The sequence below is a fragment of the Grus americana genome, chromosome 18 (genome assembly GCF_028858705.1).
Source record: "Grus americana isolate bGruAme1 chromosome 18, bGruAme1.mat, whole genome shotgun sequence".
NCBI classification, from domain to species: Eukaryota; Metazoa; Chordata; class Aves; order Gruiformes; family Gruidae; genus Grus; species Grus americana.
Window position 1 is genome coordinate 2966446 of NC_072869.1, and position 18637 is coordinate 2985082.

At 54.3% G+C, this 18637-nt stretch overlaps 1 protein-coding gene across 1 annotated transcript; it reads left to right on the forward strand.

Annotated features, from left to right (window-relative positions):
- FAM20A (FAM20A golgi associated secretory pathway pseudokinase) lies at window positions 1-17763 on the forward strand. The gene is made up of 11 exons (XM_054847023.1): window positions 1-412; window positions 6169-6353; window positions 6811-6861; window positions 7343-7421; window positions 8636-8728; window positions 10213-10328; window positions 10757-10937; window positions 11260-11369; window positions 11729-11810; window positions 11893-11952; window positions 15311-17763. Exons 1-11 carry the CDS (start codon window positions 105-107, stop codon window positions 15573-15575), a joined length of 1530 nt encoding a protein of 509 aa, XP_054702998.1. The 5' UTR covers window positions 1-104; the 3' UTR covers window positions 15576-17763.
- The last annotated feature ends 874 nt before the right edge of the window (window positions 17764-18637 follow it).

The following is an 18637-nucleotide window of genomic DNA, read 5'->3' on the forward strand; positions in this document are numbered from 1 at the left end:
TCGAGCTCCCCCGTGCGCCCTGCCCCGGGAGGCGGCGGCGGCGGCGGCTCCCCGCACCCGGAGCTGTCCCTACCCGCGGCTCCCGGCAGCAACCCGCGCCGGCCATGCCGGGGCCGCGCCGGGACCGCCCGGCCGTCCTGCTGCTGCTCGGAGCGCTGCTGGTCGCCGACCTCTACTTCCACCTCTGGCCGCGGGCGCGGCGGGAGCTGGCGGCGGGAGCCCCGGGCTGTCCCTGCCGCCGCCGCCCCGCGCCCGCCGCCCCGCCGCCCCGCGCCCGCGCAGCCTCCGCGCTGCGGCGCCTCTTCGCCCACCCGCTGTACCGCGCCGCCGCCCCGCGGGACCCCGCCGAGCCGCTGCTGGGCGCCCGCGAAGCCCTGCGCTACTACCGGCGGAAGGCGGCTCGCTGGAACAGGTGCGTCCCGCCGCCACGGAACCCCCGCCGCACCCGCCCCGGGCACCCCCTGCCTGGGTACCCCTCCCCGGGCACCCTCCGGGCGTCTCCTCCACGGGCATCTCTTGCATGGGCATCTCCTGGGCACCCCTTTCCAGGGCACCCCCTGCATGGGCACCCCCCCGGGCACCTTCTCTCCTGGCACTCCCTGCACAGGTACCCCACGGGCACCCCCTTTCTGGGCGGCTCTCCCGGGCACCCCTGCTTAAGCACCCCTGCCTGGACATCCACCCCCTGGGTACCCCCTGGCATCCCCAGCCGGGCTTGTGCCCTGCTTCCTGGCTCTCCGCCCCACCATCCTCCCCATCACCCCCCTCCCCAACAACCAGCACCCCTTGGACAGGCAGGGCTGAGCCCGGGGTAGAGGGGGCTCTGCTGGGAGGGGCCTTCCTGGGGTGCCTCCCGCTCTGCTGTTAGAGACCCAAGGAAGGGGAAGTGTGGCTGCTGGGGCACGGGGTGAGACCCTGCGAGCCATGTCCTCCCAGGAATAAGCGTCACCTTTGCTCTGCGTCGCCTTTTTGGCTTGGGGCAGAAGAGGAGTCAGCCCCCAGGCACTGAACCCCAAAGCTGGTTCCTTGCGTCCACCAGCCCTTAGGGGGGGTGATGACCAGAGCCCCCAGGCTCCAGCAGCCACAACCCCCCAGGCCAGAGTCCTGCATGTCTTGGTGTTGCCTCCAAGCAATTACATGGGTCTCCTCTGACCCATGATAGCGGTGTCAGGGTGCTGGCTCCCCGTTCAGACCCTCCCCTGTTCCCACTGCTGACTTCTCTGCAAGAAAAGGTGCGGAGGTTTTTACTTTTGTTCAGAAGGGGACTCCCGGCTCAGAGCCCTCTTCTTGCCGCCTCTCCCAGCCCCAGCATCTGTTGCAGGAAAATTCCCCCATGTCCTGCTCCTGGGGTGGGACTGTCACTAACCCCCGCAGCCCGTGCCCCGGCAGGGATGGTGACCCTCAGCACCAGGTCTGAGCATCGGCCACCTGTGCATGATCCAACCACTGCGGCTTCACACCCCGGGGCCCTGAACCCCCGATCTAATTCCCCTTGCAGAAGGGCTGTGGTCAAGCTAGCGTCCTCCAGCGTCCCCCAGCTCCTCCCTGCACCCCGCCACCTTCCTTCTTCGTGCACAAACTCAGATCCAACGCGGACAGCCACGGTAATGTGGTGCTGGAGCAGGTCACCACGGTGCCTCCCAGCCCACGGAGCTCACGGCATCGCCTCACTGCCCCCTTCATGGGACAGGGATGGTGCCCACCTGCAAGGGGATGGCAGCATCTCCTGGGCACCACCTCAGAGGTCCCTGTCCTGGCACTTCCCCACTGCCCAGGTTTGGTTTCCAGTGTCAGACCCAGCCCCTGCTCCTCCCGCCACGCAGGTGCTGTTGCAGGATTTCCAAGCTCCCACTTTCTCCACTTCGATGCATATTCCTCTTATTTCTGTGGAACTCACCCAGCCCCAGTTTCAGGTGTGATTCGCAGGAGATGATGGGAAGCAATAATGGAAGGAATCAAAGAATGACCTTCGTGGCCTCAGCAGCGCCCAGGGCCTGGAGCCGCCCCGTGTGCTCGGCCGGGGTCACCCCTGTGAGGCTCATCCCTTGCCTGAGTCAGTCTGGAGCAGGTTGAATCCTTCTTCACATCGCTTGAAGTCCGTGGGCGATGGGTTTGGATATCCCTGGGGACACGCGCCATGGCCAGGCTGTGCTGAAGTGCCACGGACCCCCCCCTCAAGTGCAACTTCTCAGAGCTGAGCAATGCCTCCTGAAGACATTAGGATTTCAGCAGCAAGGTGGATGTTTCCCAAGCAAAAGCCCGGTGAGGTTGGGGGATTTGAACCAGAGCAGCTCATGGCACGTACTTGATGTCTTCTTGAGTGAGCATCACCAGAAGCCCTGAGCACCCAGTGCTGAGCGTTTGCAGCAGCACTGGCATTATATCTGCACCAGCCTCACCTGCGGGACAGCCTCGGCTGTTTGGTAAGAAGTCTGCATTCCCCGACGTTATTTACTGCTTTGTTTAAACGTGCTATTTGCAACAAAGCTGTGGCTGCACGTTGCCTTTTGTTCTGAGGTTTGGTTGTGATGTGGCTGGGAGGAAAGCTGTGATGCCATTTGCCCTTGATTGACTTCACTTTGCACCTCTGGGAAGGAGAAGGGAGGCAGAGTATTGATTATTCCTCAGTCACTTTGAAATGAAATATATGGTGCTCATAAACAGGTAAAAGCCTTCCAAGAGCATGCACAGGCCGAGGTGACACACAACCTCTCCTGCCGTTGGTGCTGCAAATTGAATATATAATAAGATGGCACTTGCCAGGGCTGATGCATTTCGTAAGACCATTGATTTGCTGTGGGCATGGAGGAATTTCTGCCTCACTAGGAGCACTGCAGAGCCCATGTCCTCTCCAATGTGGTCAGTGAAAGAGCTGTCCCTACGTTTGCTGAGAGCGAAGGGCAGTGTCCTCCGCAGGACTCGGGCTTTCTCTCCCAATCCATACGTTTAGCGAAGCTGCTGCTGTTGTTGAGGACTGAAGTCAGTGCTGCAGGAGCAAGGTCCACCCCAGCTCTCACCGAGGTGTGTCCACATCCACGACCAGGCAGAAGAGGGTCAGAGCTGAGTGTCCATGGGCCATCCCCTCCTCGGCTTGACTGCGTGACAGGGCGCATTTCTGCATCACGTAGGTCTGACTGTTGGCAAAGCAGCTTTCAGAGCGGCAGGATGCTCGTTTTGAGTGGAACAAGCTGTAGCTTAACCCTGTACCTTCAGCACAGCGTGCCTGTCTCCATTTCTGTGGCCAGATGGACATCAGCTGGACTGGGACTCTCTGCCAGCTCATGGAGTGCCCCAGGATACGGCCCATTTCGGATACCCATGGCTGGGGGAGCACAGCAGCACATGTCTTACCTCCACAGCGCTCGCTGGCTGCTGGCTGCTGCCCGTCACCGTGCTTTTCCCCAGAACTTCAATTAGGACCAGGAGTTTGATTGCAGGATGCAGAACCAGCTGGAGAGACTGATGGGGATGCAGGAAGGAAATAGCAAAAAAACCATCCACATCTCTTCAGAATGAAAAAAAACCCCACAACTCAACCCAAAAACTCCAGAGCTTATTTTTATCCTTGAAGGACCAGTTTCAAAACCCCAGACTCTGTAACCAGCTCGGTTCCGGGGGAGGCACAGGGCAAGCAGACATCGGTGGCCTGTGCCCAGCATCACCCTACGCCGTGCCCCTCGCAGCCCAGCAGCGAGCTGGCTGAGCAGAGAGCTAGGGCAACCCCGGAGCTATTTATAGCGAGTTAGAAATGAACCTGGTTTTTATATCATTATGTTTTTTTGCAGAACTGTGTTCTTACAGGGAAATATTTCAGGAATCCTGAAGGAAACTGGGAGGCAGAGGGAGCTGTATTTTGGGTCGAAAGGCTGGGGGAAGGCTCGCTGGCCCTGCAGCAGCTCGCCCGGGGCAGGGACTGTGCGGGCGCTGGGCTGGGAAGCAGCCGCCGGCCGGGAACTGCCTTCCCTTGCATAACCGCTGCATTTTTTTCCCCATCAGTAATCTATTGCTCACTGCCACCCCCGGGGGGAACAGCCTGTGTGTATGGGAGGCAGGAGAGCAAATATGGTCAAATATTTGGGCAGCTTCCCTAGGGAAAAATCTTGAGTCATTCTTCTAAATTACACTGGGGTCTTTATTGTCCCTGGCTGTGGCGGGCGGTTAAGGTTGTGCTCACGTGAGATCTGGTGCACAGCAGCGCGCTGGAAGGTCGAGGCATGTCCGCCGGAGTTGACGGCACCCCGGGGCCACGTCCTCGTGCGCAGCCTGCCAGCCAAACCTGCCGACGAGTCTTAGCACGCTCCCGTGTCCGTCTCCTCCCGACTCGGGGCGGGGGCGGGGGAGCTTCTGCCTCCTTTGCAGATGGCTTGAGCAAAGAGCCGGACCGAGAGAGAGAAACGCTCCGGCACCATTCTTCCTGACCACACACCCGTGGACTTTGTGCCTGTAGCTGACCCAGTCCATCTGAAAGGCAAACAAACTGGGAGAAGGAACGGGATGGCTGCTCTGACCTGCACATCTGCCACGTCTCTCCGTTTCCTAGATTTCTCCCGGGACGCTACTGAAACGTGTCCTTCACCCCCAGGAGGGTTCATCCCTTGCTCATGTTCAGACCGGACTAACCACACTGTTTAGCCTGCTTGGATGGAGAAGGATGATGGAAAAAAACCCCAACCAAAAACCCAACGTTTTCCTGCTGCTCTGAGCAGGGAAGCAAAAAATCCAGCAGCACCCGTGAGCCCTTTCCAGCCGCCAGCACCGGCTCCTTGGCTGATAAATGGCTTGGTGCACGGTCAGCACCTGCTTGCTGCAGCCACCGCTATGAACCACGCAGCGTGGCAAACCCCGGCAGAGCCACACCGCCGTCCCGGAGGACACCCTGCCCTGCCTGCGGGTGCCTGCACGCTCCCCGCTCCCACCACGCTTGAAAAGCCTCCCTTTCCTCCCTGCTTTTGGGTTTGTTTGCATTGGGCAAAACCTAAAAAAAAATTAGGAAAAAATAGGAAAAACTAAAGGCAGGCAAGGAAAAGTCTTTTAATTGTTTGTGTTTCCCAGAGTGTGTTTTGCTAAAGGTCTGGATTGGGTCTAGCGAGGCGCGTGGCACCTCTCTCTCCAGCCTCTCCATCCCAACCTTCGTTAATGCCCTACTCGTTATCAGCCCCCAGCTCCTGTTTTCTTTCACAGATGTATCTTGGCACTTTCAGTGCAAACTGAACTTCGTTTTCCCTTTATCAGGACCGGCTACTCCGTACGTGGCTCGGCTGGTGTTAATGAGAAACTAACGCTCTGTCCTCCGCCGGGCGGAATAAGCGACCTTTCGATTGCAGTGTAGCGAGGTGTGCGTCCTAGTCGTGGAGGTCTCAAGGTTGAGAAAAACGGTGATCAAGTGGGGAGATGTTTTGGGGATATTACTGAACTTGGGAGGCCCCTTTGGCTCTGCCTGCCAAGAAAGAGCTGAGTTCAACCTTGATTTTAAGAGCTGATGGGCAGGACACTGCCGGCTGGCCTCGCCGCATCCCTGCTCACCAGACCGAGGGCTGTGAATCTGGTCATGGAGGCAATTTGTGGCTCTAACTTGGTGATTTTTTTTTTTTTTCCCTGCCTGGGACCTCTGGCTTCAGGAAAAAACTCTGGCAGAGGTGTAATGACCGTAAAGACAGTCTTCTGTGGGACAAGACCCTGATGTTCTCCCAGGCTCTCCAGACGCCTCACTGAGCAGTCAAGACCCAAGTTATCTGCTGTCACTTCACATCCCCTCCCCAAGCCTGGCCTGGAGCCTGCGGTCCCTCCAGAAAGCACTTCACCCATCACGCAGGCCAGCTCTCGTGTTGCTAGAGATGCGGTTTAGCTCCAGCCATGCCCTGACACCTCTCCTGGTCCTGATGGGGCGAGGAGAAGACAACAGAGTCCCTTGTGTTCCCGCTTGAGACTGCTTTCCCAGGGCTTTGCAGAGGGAAGAAAGCAGCGCAATTTGTGAGACCTTTGACCATCTCAGCCCTCGCTCCCTGCCTCAGTTTCCCCTCGGGTAGCACCCAGAGACCTTATCCACCCTGTGCCCCTCGGCTCTGCTCCCCAGCACCCTCCCCGCTCCCCAACAGCATCTGGGCTCAGAGCAGGAAGGGTTTCCATCCCGGGGCTCATCCTCATCACCCCATAACCGCTCTCTTCCAGACGACACAAGCTTTACAGGGAGGAACTCAACCTCACCTCCCCGGCGGTGCCGCTGCCGCTGCGGCCGGAGGCCAGCTGGCTCCAGTTCCACCTGGGCATCAGCCGGGACGGGCTCTACCCGCGCTCCAGCCCCACCGTCAACAGGCTCCTCCGGGACATGCAAGACTTCACCACCATCAGTGCCGGTAAGCACCATCCTGCCGCGGGGATGGGGATGGTGCCGTTGGGAGCTGCATGGGGCTGGGGGGCTCCAGCCCCCCCCCAGGTCACTTTTGCAAACGAGGCAGGGGCTGTGGCTCGCCGGAGGAAGCCTGGAGCCCTGCACCGGCTTCCCAGCGGGTTTCATGCTGCGCAGTTGCTGTGCCTTGACCTTGAGACGGGAGAAATGCAGCGGTTTTTGGCGCCAGCCATGCCGGGGACCCATTGCACGGCAGTTCAATCCCAGCAGGCTGCCTCAGCCCCCCAAGGGGACTGCACCCCTCGCTGTGCACCGGTGGCACCGGGGCTGCCAGGCTGGGGCAGCACAGGCAGGAAGGGACAGGCAGGGACAGGCAGTGCTCCCCTCATGCCCGGTGCTGGGAGGGGGGTCAGCAGCAAGAGACCAAGGCTGGCAGGGTCTCACCGCTCCTCCTGCCCTTGCAGACTACAGCCAGGACGAGAAAGCGCTGCTGGGGGCCTGCGACTGCAGCCAGAGTGAGTACACTGCCTCGGGCCCCTGCTCTGCCCTCGCACGCCATCGCCATCGCTTCAGCTGACCCCCAAGCCCCAACTCCTCCACCCTAACCTCAGCAAGGGAAATGTAAAGCCAGGAAATAGCAGGCCCTTCCCCTCCGGTTAAACCCCACCGCCCCAGCAGAGGCTGGGATGTGGGTGCCAGGACACCAGTACGCCACTGGTTTCTACTGGGGGGGAGGAAAAGGTCCCCAGGAGGAGGTAACAAATGGCTGTTAGGAGAGGTGCTGGAGGAAAATCTCCTCTGTGGCACAGGGAAGGGGGAGAGAGAGGAAAAGTAACGGCAGAGGCAGATGGGAGAAGCACCAAAGCCGAGGGGAGCAGCTGGACGGAGCGATGGGATGCGCTCACCGGGGCAGAAAGCTGGATCGCACCGCAGCGTGTAACCGGTGCTTCGCCGCGGAGGCGTCCCAGGCAGCTAACGTCCCGTTTCCTCCCCAAGTTGTGAAGCCCAGTGGCGTGCACCTGAAGCTGGTCCTCCGGTTCCAGGATTTTGGGAAAGCCATGTTCAAGCCCATGAGGTAAGGCACGCTGGCAGAGCCCCCGCCGAACCCCCCCCGCGTAGCCACGGACCAAGGAGCCCCGCGGCGAGGGGTGCGAGCATCCTTGGCAAGGACAGGCACACCGCAGCCACGTCTTTCCTCTCCTGCGCTCAGCCACCTCAACAGCTGAAAAGGTTTAATTATTATTGGCTGCTCGCACCGTCCCAGAGACACACGCGGATAAACACCGGCGTTCCCACACTGCTTATTGACGTTGGAAATTTCTCGGTTCACAGATGTCAGACAGCAGAGGACCTTGTTAGGGATTGCCCATTTCTTCCTCTTCCCCAGCTGACTTTGTGTTTTACCTCGTTTCTCCTTGGATTCCCCGGAGTGTTTACAAGAAACAGCCATCAGTCCCGGTCACCTCGAAAAGGAGTTTTAAATTGCTTCTGCATTTATTTCTAGCCCCTTGGGACTCTTCACATTTATTCCCCCTCACCGTACTTTCCGTGCACAGGCAGGGCAGCTGGCAGCACACCGCCTGCGATGGTTTGCTCCTCCAGAAAGCAGCCAGCTCCTCTCCCGCTGGTTTCCAGCCACCTCTGCCCAGTGTCCGGCGGGTCCGGGAGGGGAAGGAAAGCGTCTGTGCACTCAGCTGAGCCAGGAGGGTTCAGCAATGCCTGGGGGCTTTCCTGTGATATACAACTGCCTGGGAGGCCGAGCGTGCAAATTCACATGCTACACATACCGGGGCACTGTGAGACAGCCAGAAAATGAAATTAAATAAGCTGGCGTTCCCGTCTCGGGGATTTGAGAACATCAAACCCGAGCTCTTCTCTGCCTCCCACAGGGACATGAGAAGTGCAGCACGGCCTCTAGCACCCCCGCTGTTACACCCACCCGAAACACTGTCCTCAGCGGGTCTCAACTCTGCACAAAAGGTTTTAAACCCAAGTCAGCCCTTCTGCCTCCCTCACCCACCCGGCACCGAGACAGGGTGCAAGTGCTGCTCCCTGGCACGGCGGGTTGGTCCCAGCTCAGCCCCAGGCACTTTGGATCCTGTCCTGGGCACCAGGCGCTGCAGCTCTGCCCGGCAGCCCTGGCACCAGCCTGGGCACACGACGATGCTGTCCCTGAGCGCACCGTCCTTGTGCCAGCACTTAGTGTCCAGGCTGCCTGCCAGCTGCCCGCACTGGTACCTGCCTGCGCTGCTCTGCTCGCTTAGGTTAACCCCCCTCGCTCCCTCCCAGGCAGAAGCGCGAGGAAGAGACTCCCGAGGACTTTTTCTACTTCGTTGACTTCCAGCGGCACAACGCGGAGATCGCCGCCTTCCACCTGGACAGGTAGGGGCCTGCCTCCTCCCGCTGCCCGGTCCTCTGCCCACGGAGAGCTCTTGGCCCTGCAGAGCTGCTCGGCCTCGGAGAAGCAATTGCTTTGCAGCACCCTTTTGGGAGCTGATGCGTTATTTGGGGATGGGGAGGCTCCGGCTCTCATCTGAAGCCCAGGAGTCAGCTTTGCCTTGGCCGCTGCACGAGAACAGGCTGGCAGATGAAGTCCAGGTTGGGAAGGGGTCAGTTATTTGTCACACGACCACACACACGTCGTCCCTCCCGTGCAACAAAGTGCAAAGATGAGCTCTGGGCACAGCCAGGAGCCCTCCCGGGGAGACAATCGCACGCTCAATCAGCAATCAAGGCGTGTTTTGGGTTGAGATAAACTGCAGCGATGCAGTTTCAAGCCCTCAGCTAATGAGCAATTAACCTGGCACCTCTTCCCAGCAGGCTTTGTATTTAATGAAATCAAAAATACCCTTCTTAGAAGAGGAGGGCGGCAGCCTTCTTCCCCTCAATGGGATGAGTATCGAACATGAAGGGAAGTGGTCCCTGATGATGACGGTGGATGGGGTCTCCAGTTCCCACGCCCGATTTATGTGATAAGCGGGACTAGACTGTAAGTCCTGTAGCTCAAACTGTGAGCGAGGGAAAGAGGAGAGCTGAATTCCCTTTCCAGCTCTGCCCCTCCATCACCGCGGTGACTCTGATTGACTCACTATCAGCTTCCCAGTTTCACCACCAGAAAAATGAGGCTGGACTGCTTTTCTGAAGTGCTTTGTGGTTTTTAGAGCTGAAAGATCTAGATGAAAGCAAGTTTGTTTGTTTGGTTTTTTTTCTTTAAACATTGCTCAATAAGTAACAGGCTAAACTCTGTTTTGTGCCCAATTTTCAGAAGCAGAGGGCATTACCCAAGGAGCAAAGCACAGCATTAGCTGGTTCACCCCGTGCTACTGACTCAGCAATCAGCAGCAGCTTTCCATTTACCAACATGAATGCCTTTCTGCCCCAGGCCCTGATTTTTTTTTTTTTTTTAAGAATATTTGAGATGAATCAGCTGGGCACGATCACCCCTCCTCTCCTCTTGCTGCCTCAGCTGTGGTGTGCCAGGTTCAACGCATCTGTTCTCCCTGTCAAACCCAACAGCACAGAAAGTCCTGAGGGGCTGTTCTGCCTCCCAAAGGGCCCAGCTTGCGTGCAAGGGGATGGGAGAAACCGGTGAGGGAAAAGACTTGAATCCTGGAGAACATCCAGGTTGTTCCAGGCAGCATCTATTAAAATACAAAAATCTGAACTCAGCTGCATTTTGGTCCAGGGGGTAAAGTGATCCTGGCTATTTGCTAGAAAGAAGGTGGGAGAAAAACAATCCATGTGGTGCAGTCACCAAAAGGCCCCTGGTTTACCAACGGAAGGGACGAGGACAGCATCTGCCATCCCACGCTGCCATCCTGTGCAATAACATCCCTTTGCCCTGAGCAGCCGTCCCTTTCGTGCAGGATCCTGGATTTCCGGAGGGTGCCGCCCACAGTTGGGAGGTTGATCAACGTCACCAAGGAGATCCTGGAGGTCACTAAGAACGAGATCCTGCAGAGCGTCTTTTTTGTCTCGCCAGGTAGGAGAGCACTTGGCTGCCACAAGCTGGGATTGGACATGTTGGTCCACGGCGGGTGGAAGGGCAGGGTCTGCACGCAAAAAGGGCCGGCAGGACTCGTGCCGTTGAACAGAAATTAAATTCTTGCGTGAAACATACACAAAAACATGGTTGCGGTAGAGGTAGCTCTACTGTACAGCTGCAATCATCTGCCAGATCTACTCGCCTGCCCAATTTTCCCCAACCTTTCCCTTAGCATGGGACCAGGTCTGTCCATCAACCTAAATCCAGGTATTGTCCACGATTTGGCAGTTTCATATCCGTGATGTGGTTACCTACGCCACAACATACGCAGTCACTGCCACACAATGGAGAAGAGGTCAGTCCAGGTTACCTTGCAGTCTCCTGCAGATCATAACTCCTTTCCCCATTCTCTCTTCTCCTTCCAGCCAGCAACGTTTGCTTCTTTGCCAAGTGCCCGTACATGTGCAAGACGGAGTACGCGGTGTGTGGGAACCCTCACCTCCTGGAAGGGTCCCTCTCCGCCTTCCTGCCATCCCTCAACCTGGCACCACGACTCTCCATCCCAAACCCATGGATCCGGTCCTACTCATTTGATGGAAAAGAGGAGTAAGTGGGTAAATGATGCTGCTTCCCCTATCTGCATTGCAGGGAGCGCGTGGGAAGGAGAATGAGTAGGGTACAGACACACGTACAGAACTTGTACGTCCAGGCAGAGGAAGGCCAAGGTTCAGAGATTGCCTGTAATTAGTGTAATAATTCTTATGCCTGCGCATCGACTGGGTTTGACTTCCAGTCTCCTGCGTGTGCAAGGAGGGAGATTTAAGTCCTCCTCCTCTCCATCTCCGCACGGGAGACCGGCTTTGGGGTGCTGTTGGGACATGGCAGCGGCAACCACTGAGCACACCTGCCCCTTCTCCATCTCCTGCAGGTGGGAAGTGAATCCGCTCTACTGTGACACGGTGCGGGAGATCTACCCCTACAGCAACGGCAACCGGCTGCTTAACATCGTTGACATGGCCGTATTTGACTTCTTAATAGGTATGATGAAGGGGGAAATAACATTCCTTCCTTCAGCATCCGTCTGTCTGCCCTCCCACGCCACGGTGTTTCTCAAAGCCATCCCTTCTGCTCCAGAGACGGTTTTGGGAGACTGCTGCCTCCCCCCAGCCAGCCAGCCCACCCCCTCCTGACGTGCAGGCAGGGGGAGTCCCCAGGCCCACCCCAGCCCACTCCCCGGGGGGGTCATGCAAGTTGAAGGTGGCAGCTCTGAGCATCTTAGACACTTCCAGCAAGGCAACAAGTATTTTGTGCAGACCTGAGAGAAAATATAGAATAGTTTAGAAAATTACTTGCTGGCATGCAAGGGAAATGCTGTTCCTCTGTCTGCCCTTTACCAGGGAACATGGACCGTCACCACTATGAAATGTTCACCAAGTTTGGGGACGACGGCTTCCTCTTACATCTGGACAACGCCAGAGGGTGAGGCTGTGGGAGGACATCGGGGAGTGGGGGGAAGGTGGTGGGCAGGCACTACAGCTCTGTGCTCTCTGCTTACCCCCAGGTTTGGGCGGCATTCCCACGATGAAACTTCCATCCTGGCCCCGCTCTCCCAGTGTTGCATGTAAGTGCCAGTTTCATCCTCCTTCCCAGACACACTGGTGTTCCCACCATAGCGGACTGGCAGCACTTGCTGCTAGAAGTCATCCCGAGCGCAGGGAAGAGCCGCTGCTAATCCCAGCCAAGGGGGCAGGCCAGACAGCAGAGCACGGGAATCACAAGTTGTCCCTTTTATATCAGTTAGAGTATCAAGCTCTGTTGTGCTGCAGCCTGCTATGGTGTCATACAGCTTTCCTTCCTGGATACTTTCCATTTTGATGGTCCCTTGCCATCAGAATACCCTAAATATCTCTAAACCCCAGGTGGGCTTCCCCCATCCCCATGGACTGCGAGGAGCAGATCAAAACCTCCATTGCCATTCACATTTCACATTGCCACTTTCTGAGCCACCCTCCTCCAGCCATGCTCTCCTCCTTGGAGGAGGGAGCCTGGGTGAGGGAACCTCCAGGCCCTTCCCACCGTAACACCAGCTCCCACGCTGGTCCCAGTTAGAGCTGCCTCGCTTGGCACTGGGCAGGGATCTGCCTGAATGCCCGTTGAAGCTAAAAGGCCTTGCAAGCGTAAAAGCTTTCACTGATAGACCAGGAGACAGCGTCCATTGGATCAAACCCTTCTAGAAGGGTCTCCTAGCATTCCCCAGTCCATCAACATGAGGTGCTCATCAGCTCAGAAATCTCCATCCAGAAGGCTGGTAGAACTTTGATACAGTTAATCAGGTTTCTTCTTCCCCTGGCATTAAGGAGAAGCTCATAAATTGTACTGTTTGAATCCTATCTTCCCCCTTTATTAATTCACATAAATCGTCAGCTGCAAGTTCAATTTAAGAGACAGAAAAAGCTGCTCTTCCCTGTGGTTTCTCTTTAGGAGATGCCTAACCTATTTCCTCCCTGTACCTGCTCCATCTCAGCCTCGGGGCGTTAACTGCACTCTCTCCTGATAAAATTCGATCTAGTAATACAAGCGTAAGAACTGCTATTTGCACCCAGCGAGTCTCTTCATTTATAATTGCAGGCTCGCAGTGAATCCTTCTCTTGAACTCCTATTTTGTGCAGTTTAAATTAACTCTGCCTCTTAATTTGACCTGTATACAGTAATATCCACAGGTCAGACACTATTCTTCCAGATGTGCCTCCCAGCAGCTGCTCCTTAATTTAGTTCTCCTTGTAAAAGGCAGTGGTAAGACGACCTGCAAGTTGCACCTTGTAATAAGCCAACTAGGGCCGAGAACAGCGTAAAAGCAACTCACACTGCCTGAGGGAGACACACAAAACCTCATTTCCCACCACAGCCAGTCCATTTGGAGTGGGGAAGAATCCAAAAACGCTTGGAAAGGCAGTAAAAAAAGGTTTATTTGAGTAAGCACAGAGGCCACAGATTTCAGCCTGCCCTGACCAACTAACTCGCCTCAGCCCACCGGGTCACCTCGTTGTCCCTGCATGAAGTTCAGCCATGCACACCTAAGCTGGAACGAAGTCCTCCAGCCAAGAGGGATGCCAGAAGTCCTCAAACCGCAGGGATGCTGAACGACAGGCTGCTCGCTTCCTCGTTAAACACGTTCATCTCGTTCCCAGCTGAGTTCTTCTCTAAGTTTGGCTTCCAGCAGATTTAAGTCTGGTATTTTTAGCTCCCTTTCACAGCTCCCACACCAGTCCTTGTCCCACACGTTGAAGTCTGCTGCTCTCCTCTCCCAGCGTTGCTCCGAGTGCGGTGAACGGCACAAATACAGCCACGCAGTAAGAAATGCTTGTTTTCCTGAAAGGGTCAAAACTCTCACTAACAGGAACAGATGGGCCCCCAAACAGCCCCCAGTTAACCTGGCACATCCGTCGTCTTGGCTGGTGAAGCCCCTAGAAGCTCTGGGTCAAATCTTCAACAATTCAGTACACCAGCAGCGTTACAACCGGGAGAGGCGCGGGGCGGCGGCGGGATTTCCACGTTCTGCCTGTTTCTTATGTCACTGTTAGAGCATGAAATAAGCTGTTCCCCACAGGGTCAGACTCCAAGCCCCATCGCTGACCGGACCAGAGCAAACACAGCTGGTGTTTACCCACAGCAGCTCCTCGGAGTCACCCCTCGCGAGGGGAGCGCACACGCGCTCGCTTTGCGGTTCCACTGCTCCCCGCACAGCTTTCTCTGGCAGCAGAACCTCACGGCCGTGCTCCGGCAGCGATTTAAAGCCTCATCGCCGGGCTTAGCACTTGGCCAATTGATTATTTTGTTGGGTTTTGGTTTGGTTTTTTTTTTCTCAGGAATATTAACGCAAGCCTGGCAGCGGGCAGCCGGGTCGACAACCAGAGTTTTAAGTCGCCGGCCCCCGTGCCAGCACTGCGCAGGAGGCGGCCGGTCGCAGCGCCTTTCTCCCTCCCTCGTGCAATGCGAGAGGCATCGCTGCCCACAGACACGCAGCTCACCCGGCTGCTCCGGAGCGCTGCCGGCACCCGGTGCAAGTCAGGGACTGCCTGGCCAGGCACGGCAGCAGCAACAAGCCTTTCCCCTGGCATCCGAGCAGCATGTGTCCTATTACAGCTGGAGAGAGCCAGATCTCCGTTCCCAATCGATGGCCTGAATAAATAACAGGCGTACAAAGGCAAATTCTGGAGCTGGTTTAAAAAAAAATAAAATAAATAAATCTTTCTGACTACACCTTTTTCCATCTGAAAATTCTGGCTCAGCTACATAGGAATGGCTCCATGAACACAGACTACTTTGTTTCCAAAATTTAAAGGGCAGTAATTAAAACCACTGATTAATTTCAGTATTAGAGATGCTGAAGTCAAAACACTTTCGCTGAGGATTAAACAAATTATTTCAGAATACTTAGTTGCATTCCCAGAAGTGTTCTAAGATTATAGCTTTTATTCCCACTTTCTGTCAAAAGGGAATAATATTTAAATCTCAGTACCTCTTAAGGTGAAAAGTCACAGTTAAATCAGTTCCAGAAAACATTCCCTTTTTGCTCAGAGCTTTGACAGATTTTTTTCTCATTCATGCCTCTTCATTTTACCTCCCCCTCAGCCCCCACCCCATAAATGTCATCCTTGGGAACATGGCACCACCCTGCAGTAATCTGGGGAACTGGGTCATCTCTGACTCAGAGGAAAAACTCATTACTGAGAACTTCTATCATGTTTTTCTCTCTGATAACAGAAATCTGCAGTACAAATACTCTGCAGTCTGGAAAAACAAAGGAAGAAGCAGAGGTTTCTGCAAAAATTTTCATTTCCTTCAGAAAGGAAAAGCTTTTGTTCCAAAGTTCTTTGTCAAGTATCTTTACCCATCTCTGCCCTCCCTACCAAGGGGCTCAGGCAGCTGGTTCTCGCAAGAAGTTTGCACTAAGATGTCCAATTTCTTTTTTTCCCCAGAATAAAGAGGACAACGTTATTACGACTCCAGCTCTTGGCTGAGCCCGAATATCGGCTCAGCGACGTGATGAGGGAATCCCTCCTGCAGGACCGCCTGGCACCTGTCCTCACCGAGCCCCATCTCCTGGCTTTAGACAGACGGTTACAGCTTATCCTGAAGGCAGTGAGGAAATGCATAGACACGTATGGAGAAGCCAAGGTGGTGGCCAACGACACCACGCAGCCCGAGGCTCCTGCATCTGACAGAGTCAAGCTGACCACTTAAACTGTCCTTAACTTGTTCTCAGAGGTGGGGAAAACCCCTGCAAGGCGAGTGTTTTAATAGCTGGTAATTTCCATCTACAAGCGCTTGCGGAGGCTGAGAGGGGAAACTCTTCAGAAGATCTTCAGGAATCACACTGGGCTCCTGTGCCGGGTACTCAACCAAAGCTTCTGTGCTTGGCCAGTGTGTTGGTAAGTTGTGGTCTGACTGCAGCAGACCTTTACATCCCAAATACCAGCTCTGGTGGAGACGCAGTGATCTCCTGCTCTGTAGCTGGGCATGCCCTTGGGAGGGCAGGGGAACTCACGGCCCTTGGTTTGCTCGACCTGCACGGGATCTCGGTCTTACTTGTGAAGGACACGAACTAGATCCAAGGATGAGGCTTGAATAAAGAGATGCCAAGAGCATTTTCCTCTCATTAAGTCTCTGTTCTGTAATCAAGACTGTGTGTTTGAGAAAAGAGCAGTCTCCCTTCACAAGGGCAGTACCTGCCACTGAGACAAGGCAGCGCGTTGATTCGGCACGGTCAGACTGAAGAGCATCTGCGTAATATTCACCATCAGGCCCGTCTGTCGCCTCTTGGTCTCTTCAACAGCAATCAACCCACTCCGCTTCGATCCCTGCACGTTGCTCAAAAGCCCACTGCCTCATAGGGCAGTAAAATCACTTCTACTTTTACCTGCCTCATGGGTGGAAGAACCAGTTTTGGTTAAAAGGCAGGTAGGTATGTGTTGCCTTTGATCCCAAGGGGAAAAAACCCCATACCAACAAAACAAGACAAGCTGCTCAGGGGCACAGGACTGTATTTACAATTCAAGAAGCCACCCACTTCTGGTGAAAACATTTTGCCAAAGTGGGGGATCTATCTCAGGTCATCTTCTCACTTCTCGTATCTTTAAAAATCACTTGTCAGGAGTCCCTGGACAACAGAAATGGTACACACACACCCCCCATCTCTGTGCATTTTGAGGAGATGCAATAGGAACTGGAGACCAAAAAAGCATGGGGAGGGAGTTATTGTAGATCTTTTGATTTATAGTTTTCCCATTGCCTCCTAACAACAAGGCTTAAGAATAACTTGATTGCTGAAGCTCTGTTTAATAACTTTTTCCTTTAACTGTTCAAGAACAATAACACTGAGGTTTTTGGCAGTGTAGGGAAAGTAGTTGAGAACTTTGTTGATAATTTATCATCCTTAAGAGAAAAAAAAAATACAAAACACCACAAGCAATCTACTAGAAGCTCATTCTAAACCTTTAAGTTAAACAAAAACCATCCACAGCACTGCAGACCTTTCAGAGACTCCTAAGACCACAGCACAAACGTTGTCAGGCAGCAGTTGTTAACAGGTTCTTGGCGAGCTGCTGCACCTACCGCCGGCTCATTTTCTTGTGGGCTGGAATTTTGCCCAACCTGAAGGGAACTCGGTGACACTGGCAACGTGTGCCCGGATCATACAAGGAAGGAACAAAACTTATTTGGACACAGCTATGAGGTTTTTTTACAGGGGACTGTGTTGACATTTAATTCAACTCCACGATAATTCCACAATACACCTGTCTCCACACTGTAAAACTACAGAAGAGACTGTAGTTGTAATTTGAGTATGGCCCACAGGTGCCTATTCTATTTATTTCTATGAGAAAGTCTGGAGTGTTTCTACTTAGCAAAGAGATTCCTCCAGCATCTGCAGCCACAGAGGTTAGCAAAAAATCCCCACACAAACCCAACCGACCAAAAAGAATGACCCGCACCATGCTCGTTTAATCTCTCTCTTGTGATTCAGGCATGTCCTTCCATTTCCAGCTTTCACAAAAACAAGCTTTTAGACAGTCTCAATCAAACCAACAGAATTCTCGACATTGGTGGACTTAGAGACATTTTTACTCTTGTGGACAGAGAACAGATGAAAATAAAAGGATTTAACTCACTCTGGGCATGCACAGTGCGGTGGTTATTTCTGTACAGGATGCTGTATTCCCAAAGTTGTATCTCCCTCTACCGGTGACTTTTTGTGCACTTACCACACGTGACAAGCGCAAAATCAATTTCGTCGGTATCATGGAATGGTTACTGTTGGCTGCTTGAACAGGAAGAACATGGCAACAGAAGATAAGCTTAAAAGTAAATTTGTAAGGTTGGAAGTGGAAATTTTTAGGTTTCATTTTAGGTAATAAAAAAAGTTTTCAGCGGTTTTTTTTTTTTGGTCAAGGGGATGGGAGAAAGGGAGGGCAGGATGAAGGAAACAAACCCACAGATATTGAAATAGCTAGTACATTAAACAGGGATTGCAAGGTTGCTTTCTTTTTATTCTCCTTTACATGATAGCTTTTTAATATATCTTTGAAGGCAATAGCTTTCTCAGAGCTGGGTGCAAAACATGTCCACTCTGAGCCACTCCAGGTCATCACTCTTCAATTTTTTTCCTACTTCATCATACTGTAAAAATCCCCCTCCTGTTTCTCACTGTCTGTCCACCAGAACCCATTCATGATTAATCATCGCATGTTCAAAGCTGTCATTAAGGATATGCATAGATGGGAGCAGACAACTACAGAAGCTTATGAGCTCCAATCATAGAATCACAGACTGGTTTGGGTTGGAAGGGACCTCCCAGCCCATCCAGTCCCACCCCTGCCATGGGCAGGGACACCCTCCACCAGCCCAGGTTGCCCAAAGCCCCACCCAACCTGGCCTTCAACACTGCCAGGGAGCCAGGGGCAGCCACAGCTTCTCTGGGCAACCTGTGCCAGGGCCTCACCACCCTCACAGGGAAGAATTTTTTGCTAGTATCTCCTTTAAATCTCCCCTCCTTCAGCTTAATAGTGGCTGGGAATTAACAACCTTAAAAGATCAAAGCAGCAGGAGTTGCTAAGAGATACTCAAGCAAGACGCAGGTACCTTCTTACCTCAAAAGCCACGTGCACCCAATGCCACAACTCCAGAGAAGTTCCCAGGTCCCAGGCACAGGTTGGCTTGTGGAGACCAAGCTCTCCTGCAGGGAAGGTTCAGTTGTGCTGTGCGCTAGGATGTGAGCTCAAGCCTCCAGAGTTAACACAAAGCTA

Coding starts and splice junctions, on each gene's coding strand:
- FAM20A (XM_054847023.1), top strand. CDS start 105: ATGCCGGGGCCGCGCCGGGACCGCCCGGCCGTCCTGCTGCTGCTCGGA. Junction 8,729..10,212: donor GCCGCCTTCCACCTGGACAG/GTAGGGGCCTGC, acceptor CCTTTCGTGCAG/GATCCTGGATTTCCGGAGGG. Junction 11,811..11,892: donor CATCTGGACAACGCCAGAGG/GTGAGGCTGTGG, acceptor GCTTACCCCCAG/GTTTGGGCGGCATTCCCACG.